The sequence below is a fragment of the Sinocyclocheilus grahami genome, unplaced genomic scaffold, assembly GCF_001515645.1.
Source record: "Sinocyclocheilus grahami isolate Dianchi unplaced genomic scaffold, SAMN03320097.WGS_v1.1 scaffold19.1, whole genome shotgun sequence".
In the NCBI taxonomy this organism is placed as follows: Eukaryota; Metazoa; Chordata; class Actinopteri; order Cypriniformes; family Cyprinidae; genus Sinocyclocheilus; species Sinocyclocheilus grahami.
In genome coordinates, this window is record NW_015505198.1 from 591,433 (window position 1) to 598,469 (window position 7,037).

General features: G+C 35.5%; 1 protein-coding gene across 1 annotated transcript in view; it reads right to left on the bottom strand.

Annotated features, from left to right (window-relative positions):
- Positions 1–6,761, bottom strand: part of LOC107555185 (potassium voltage-gated channel subfamily C member 3-like) — a 54,462-nt gene extending 47,701 nt beyond the window's left edge. Inside the window, exons 1-2 of the mRNA XM_016237907.1 lie at positions 6,743–6,761; positions 6,535–6,644 (exon numbers count right to left, since the gene is read on the bottom strand). Coding sequence (XP_016093393.1) covers positions 6,535–6,644; positions 6,743–6,761 — 129 coding nt within the window. The remainder of the gene's footprint in view (positions 1–6,534; positions 6,645–6,742) is intronic.
- Between the last annotated feature and the right edge of the window lie 276 nt (positions 6,762–7,037).

Sequence of the window (7,037 nt, forward strand, 5' to 3'; positions counted from 1 at the left end):
CAGGTGTGAAAACTTGTTGCATCTTTCCCAAAAAGACTCATGGCTGTATTAGTTCAAAAGGGTGCTTCTACTAAATACTGAGCAAAGGGTCTGAATACTTAGGACCATGTGATATTTCAGTTTTTCTTTTTTAATAAATCTGCAAAAATGTCAACAATTCTGTGTTTTTCTGTCAATATGGGGTGCTGTGTGTACATTAATGAGGAAAAAAAATTAACTTAAATTATTTTAGCAAATGGCTGCAATATAACAAAGAGTGAAAAATTTAAGGGGGTCTGAATACTTTCCGTACCCACTGTATATGCAGCTGCAGACATTATGCAGGAGTGTAACCAGAATAAAAAGGACAGTATAATGCAAGTTAGGCAGCGGCAAGTTAAAACAAGGTATATTTCTTTAAATAAGTTCATGCTGTCTATTTACATCACAACATACACAAATCTTATAAAATAAGTATTTGGCTATAACGCTGAATCAGAACACTAACAGATAGTTGATTCTGATGTCATAATCAGAAAAAAAAAATCATCGCTAGGTATGTCATAATGCAGTTCTGATGAAATCACATGAGAATTCTCACTCTTATTATTGTCCTTTCCTTTTTTTCTTTTACAATAAACCGTAAAACATTGAAATAAAGGAAACGAAAGCCTTGAAATAAAGCTGAAATAAGTTGAGGTACTAAAAAATAAATAAATAAAAAAGCTTTATTTTAAAAAAGCTATATAAAAAAATAAATAAAGCTAAATATATATATATATAAAAAAAACTGACAAAAGCACATAAAAACACTTAAACTAAACTTAAAATAACTGAAAAAAGTTGAAGTGGAAGTAATACAATTATTAAAACTAAAATTTAAATGTAAACAAAGTAAAAAAACAACCACTTTTTTTTTTAAACAATTTTTTTTAATTACTACAACATTCAACTAAAATTAAAATAAAAACTGAAAATACAAATAAAAGCCAATTGAAACTTTTTATTTATCAATATATACTTAATATTTTGTGCTCTCGTAATTCAAGCTTAATTCTATTCAGTTCAATTATGAACGAAATTTAATTAACATGTAATATCAAAGGTGTTTTTATAGCAAAATTTCAATTGCATTTTAGACATTATTTTCTGAATAAATGAGCAGAATCCATTACACGTGCTGTGCATAAGTATCCTCACTGTATGTCCAGTATGTGTTAAAAAAAGCCACAACTGACAAAAGAACATAAAAAGCACATGAAAAACTGAAAACACAAATAAAAGCCCATTCAAAATATTAATAAATACTTTATATATTTTACTATATAAATCTATATGTAATCTATATAGCAATAATATGTTAGATCATTAAACAGAGCGTTGTAAGTGTGCCAAAAATGTCTCCTATATATGGAAGACAGATTACAAACAGGTGCGCAGTAAGACTTTGCAAATCTCTGCTTCTTCCCAAGCAATATGTCCCTTGAAATCAAGCCACAAGCATCACGTGATTTGCTTGTACCTTTTTCACACACGCTGCCTGAGATCTGTATTCACGGTGCTGTGCTGAATTTGCATGCCCTTCTGTAAATTTTGACCGGTTGATGAAAAACAAGCTTATGTGGATTCTACACATTTAAACAATTCAGATAAGTTATGTAGAATTATTTATGGAGCAGATAAAATACATATTATCGTTTATTAATCAATTATCAAAATATATTTTCTTCATTTAAAGGCTGAAATGTGAGGTTTACCTTTTTATGAAACTTTTTCAAAGCTTTATTTGAACATTTACATTAGATATTTCAACATGCTATTAAACTGTTGTCGGTCAAGTTGTCATTTAAAATCCGAACATCATTGGTAATGTTATTGTTTTAGTGATTATGCAAACAAAAAGTCATTTTATTTGTTGTTTGTTGATTTTTAAATATAAAACGTGGTGAAATGATTTATGTGTCGGTACTTTTTGAACATCTCCAGCACATTTGAACAATACCGTGATAATACTGATAACCGTGATAATTTTAGTCACTGTAATCGTGATAAGAAATTTTCATACCGTTACATCCCTAGCTGTACGTGTGTGTGTGTGTATGTGACGATCAGATGCCTTCAGAGAGACAAAGACCCAAGCGATTGATAAACGATTAAACAATAATCCACAGAAGTGGGGGAGGAAGGCATCCGGTGCCTTTAGTTATAATTGAAGATGTTAAAATGAATCCATTAAGCATTCCTCTACCCCCATCCTCTCATTTCCAGCCACTCCTCCTCTCAAACGTCCATCTCCTTCCATCTCTCACAGCTCTGCTTCCTCCAGCTCGCTTTTTTCCCCTCCTATTCCTTACATCTGACCCTCTCTCGCTCATCTCCTGCTCTAGTGCACAGCTCGGGCTGCCGGAGTGCAGTATTGCGGCAGTGTGTGTGTTCAAGCTTCACGTGTGTTGGACTGCTGTAGGTTTGAATAACATGCAGATTATCGCTCGGCTCATAAATGTTACACACTTCACCCGTGCCACGAATCTATAGCGAGCGGCTTTAAATCACACCAGTAATATCCTTCCATTCACCTCTGCCTTCCTCTGTCCGTCCTTTTTTACAAGCGGCCTCTTTGTCTTGTCTAGTCCTGCTAGATTTGAGATCAGTGAAGTGTTACTGTAGGTTACGGAGTGCTGTCGTGTCCTAATGCATGACCGGAGAGAAACACAGCACAGTAACACTGCTGAAATGCTTTCTGAGAAACCGTGTTTGCACTTGGCGGAGCATTATGTTTATGTTTACATATATATTTTTTTAGAGAATTTTGCATAAATACAGTCAAATAAATAAGCGTTACTCGTGAAACACAAGCAGAATACATTTGTGTACATCACAGGCAAAATCGTTATGTAAATTGGTGCATTCAATTAAATTAAAACAGCATAATTTAAGCAGGAATGGATGTATCAGTGATTTTGATTTGTGTAATGTGTTCTTGTTTTTATGAATAAGGTTGAAAAAGTGTAAAATAGTGTTTATTTCAATTCAGTATCTTATTTACTGTCACTAAACTGAAATAATTTAGCGGATATTTTAGCGCTAAGATTGTTTTCTGAATTTTGAGTAAATATCGAGTGAATTGTTGCATTCAATTCAATGGAACAATTTGTCTGAATTTCTGAATTAATTATCATTGTTTTTGAAAACATGGCCCATTAAGAGTAAAATTGTTTGTGTCAATAAAATTAAATGTTTAATAAGGAAAAATTCAAAAATACATTTCAAAAATTTGAATATATGAATTAAATAAATACATTTAGTAAAATAGTCATAAAACATGAACTGTAACATAAATTGTTGCACTGAAATTCAGTGGGACAGTTAAAGAGCAGGTCATATGGGTTTTTGAAAAATATCTCTTTTGCAGTTTATAGCGTAGCTATCCTTAAATGAAAATAACCTGCAAAGTTGTTAATCAAAAAAGTGCATGATAAACAAAGATATTGTCTCTCAAAAGAGAGAGTCGATTCTGAATCGCCTTAACGAGTCGTCATATTTTCGAATCTTTTGCCTGTTACTGGTATACGTCACTGGGTAACACATTTGCATAATCCCGCCTGCCCGCGAGTCCGCCCTGCCCACAAACACTTCCGCTAGTTAGTGTGTTTACATCATATTGAGAAGACGCTGTGTTCAAGGATACCACAGAAATACAATTCCAACCTTTTGTTGTGTGCATGTCATTTTACCAAGGACTGCTTCTCTAATCTTGGCTTTTATCTTCGTTGGCTTCTTCTATCTTCTTCATTTGGACTAACAAGCTCTCCAAAGCACAACCTGTAAGTACGATTAACGTAGACTGACATTGTTCTAATTACTTCATTTAATAATAAAGAATGTAGTGTAGCACACAGACTTTATAATCATTGTGAAATTGCTGTTTATTTTGCTGCACCGGCAGTTCTAGGGTTAATGCGGGAGAGACGAGCGAGTTAGTTAGGCTGCTGCATCTGTGATACAGCTGTTCTGCGTTCTGATTAAAAGTTAAGACAGTCTTTTGTCTGTCGTTCTTCAAACATTACAGTAGACATATTTTGGTTTACAAACTGTATTGTTTCATCAGTTAGTCACGTTAGCACTCGGCTGACCTTAGATGCATTTAAACCTGTTGTAGGGGACTCCAACACAATATTAGGACACTTTAAAATACCATATGACATGCTCTTTAACATTGTATATAAAAGTAGTTTTTTAAAGTTGCTGAAAAAAGTCTTTTCTGCTCACTAAGGCTGCATTTATATGATCAATATATACAAAAATACTTTTTTCTTTAAATTTATTCTTGTGATCAAAGCTGAATTTTCAGCATAATTCCTCCAGTCTTCAGTGCCACATGATCTTTCAGAAATCATTCTGATATGCTGATTTGCTGCTTAAGAAACATTTCTTATAATTATCAATGTTGAAAACAGTTGTGCTGCTTCATATTTTTTTTGTGGAAACTGTAATACATGATTTTCAGGATTCTTTGATGAATAGAACATTAAAAAGAACAGCAGTTATTTGAAAAAGAGGTTTTTGTAACATCAGAAATTTATTTTCTGTCATTTTTGATCAATTTAATGCATCCTTGTATGAATTTATTGAAAAAAAGAAAAAGTACTCAGAAATGTATTGTCCTTATTTTTATGAATAAAGTCCAATATAAGTAATTTAAATTGAGCATCTTATAATTCAACTACATTCCACACAGTATATCTCCATCAGTCACCCTGCTCTCTCAGCAAAAAACCCTCACTGTTTGACCACTAATTGATTGTGTTTACTATATGTGACTTCATGCATGTTAATGCTTGCATGCACACAGCAACAACTATACAGTAAACCCTGGCTGACAACACGGTGAATGAACTGTGGCAAATATTGACCTGCCAGTGACATTTGGACAATAGAGATGCATTCCCCAGGTATAAGCCATGTCTAGATCCATCTGCAAGTGCACAAACACACAGCAGACAACCATTGTGCATGTGTCGCATCTATGTATATGTATACGCAGACATTGCTTTAAAGCTCTTTCCTAAAAATTCCCACAGTAAGGTCATTATATCTGGTTTCATATAGGAAGATGAGAGCTCCTCTATGACATAACATGTTAAATTAGACAACCATGCATCTAAATTTCATCTAAAATACATGAAAGACAATCTACAGCATGCAATAATCAGCAAATATGCTGATAAACCAACTTGTATGTGAGTCAACATGGATAAATGGACATAGACTTTCTATATATACAAAAAAATTTGTAAAACAACCTCAAGTCACTTCCTCAGCAGAATCTGATACGTCCACACAGTGTATGAACACACCAGGGCATTTGTTTTCAAATATTTGACCATGTCTCGGAGCAAAAATATGAGTGATAGTCTATCATATTTGTGCAATATCAATCAAACGCACCCTGTCTCCGCAGCAGCTCCCATATCAGTGCTTATAATTTATCATTATGCAAACATTATGAGAACGTTACTTTTGAATGTTCTCTGAACGTTTTGAAACGCTTTTAAAAATGGTTTTTTTTAAACATTAAAAAAAAAAATTCTTGAATGATGCATACATTTTTTGTGCTAACGTTTTGGGAATGTCATTAAAAACCAGATAACTTTGAATGAACGTTCTGTTAACGTTACTGAAACAATGTTTGTTCATAACTTTGAAAGAACCTTACCAGAACGTCAAAAGAACGTTCCCTGGTAGCTGGGAAACTAAACAAGTCAGTTCAGTGGGTTAACACAAGTATATACTATGGATTTGTCAATCTGGAAAAAGTGTCTAGGTTTTTTTTAAATCAGTGGGGCACAAATCAAGGGCACAATCTGGGATTTAAACCCAAAACCTTTCAGATTCCAACTCAAATATTTTACTACGAGCTACTTCACCTTATGTTAACCTAGATAACAAAAGTATGTTCTGTTTTGATAACGTTTACATTAAGTTATGAAAACTATCTGAATATTTAAATTTTCCAGTTTTTAATGCGAATATTAACAATCCATTTGAGCATTTTGCAAACAATACAGGAATGTTACTTTTGAATATTCTTCGAATGTTTTGAAACCAGTCGTAAGTAGTAACGTTTAAAAAAAACATTAGATGAACATCCAAATACTTTTTTTCATAGGAAAAAAAAACGTTCCTTGAGTGATGTAGCTATACATTTTTTTTGTTACTAAAGACCAGTAAACTTCGAACGAACGTTCGTAACTTGATGAGAACGTTCCCTGCTAGCCTGTTAGTTCAGTGCGTATACCAATGCTATGGATTTGTCCATTCGAAAAAGTGCCTAGATTTTCTAAATCAGGACGCTCAAACTCAAGGACATCTGGGGTTTGAACCTGAAACCTTTCTGTTACCAGCCAAACTACTCCATGCATACAGTGCTTTGAAGAATAGGGGTCTCAAATCAGGGTTTCAACAACATTTCAGCCCACCGTCACCGGCTAAAGTAAGTTACCGGAGCGCTAGACCGAGGAGCTGTCCACGCGTAAAGAGGTGCTGAAAACTCACCCGCGCGTATTTGGACGAGTAGGGATCCTCGAAGAGCGCCCAGATCCGCGGTCGCCACACGCGCCACCAGCCCACTTTCCTGCCGAGTCGAAGTTGTTGAAGGCGTCCGGCTCAGTGAGCCACGACAGACGCGTCCCGGGCAGCGTCTTCAGGGTGCTCCGGTACGTCTCGTGCCTCACGCCGCCGCAGTTGATGACGATTTTCTCGCTTTCCGACGGGCAAGTCATGTCGGCGCTGTAACATGCTTTGTTGGACGACTTGTTCCCACCCTTGCGCCCTTTGAATGAGGAGACACACACCGAACTGAGCATAGGGGAGGGAGAGGAGGAGAAAAAACGGAGAGGGGAGGAGAGAGGAGCGGTCTGCGGGGGGACAGGAGGGAGGGGGGAGAGAAAGAGGGGAGATGTTTAGTAAAGGTAAAAATGGAGGGGATCTTGCACATCATACGGGGGTCCCGCTATTGATATGCCAAAAATACTGCAGTGACATGAAGGTTGCCATGT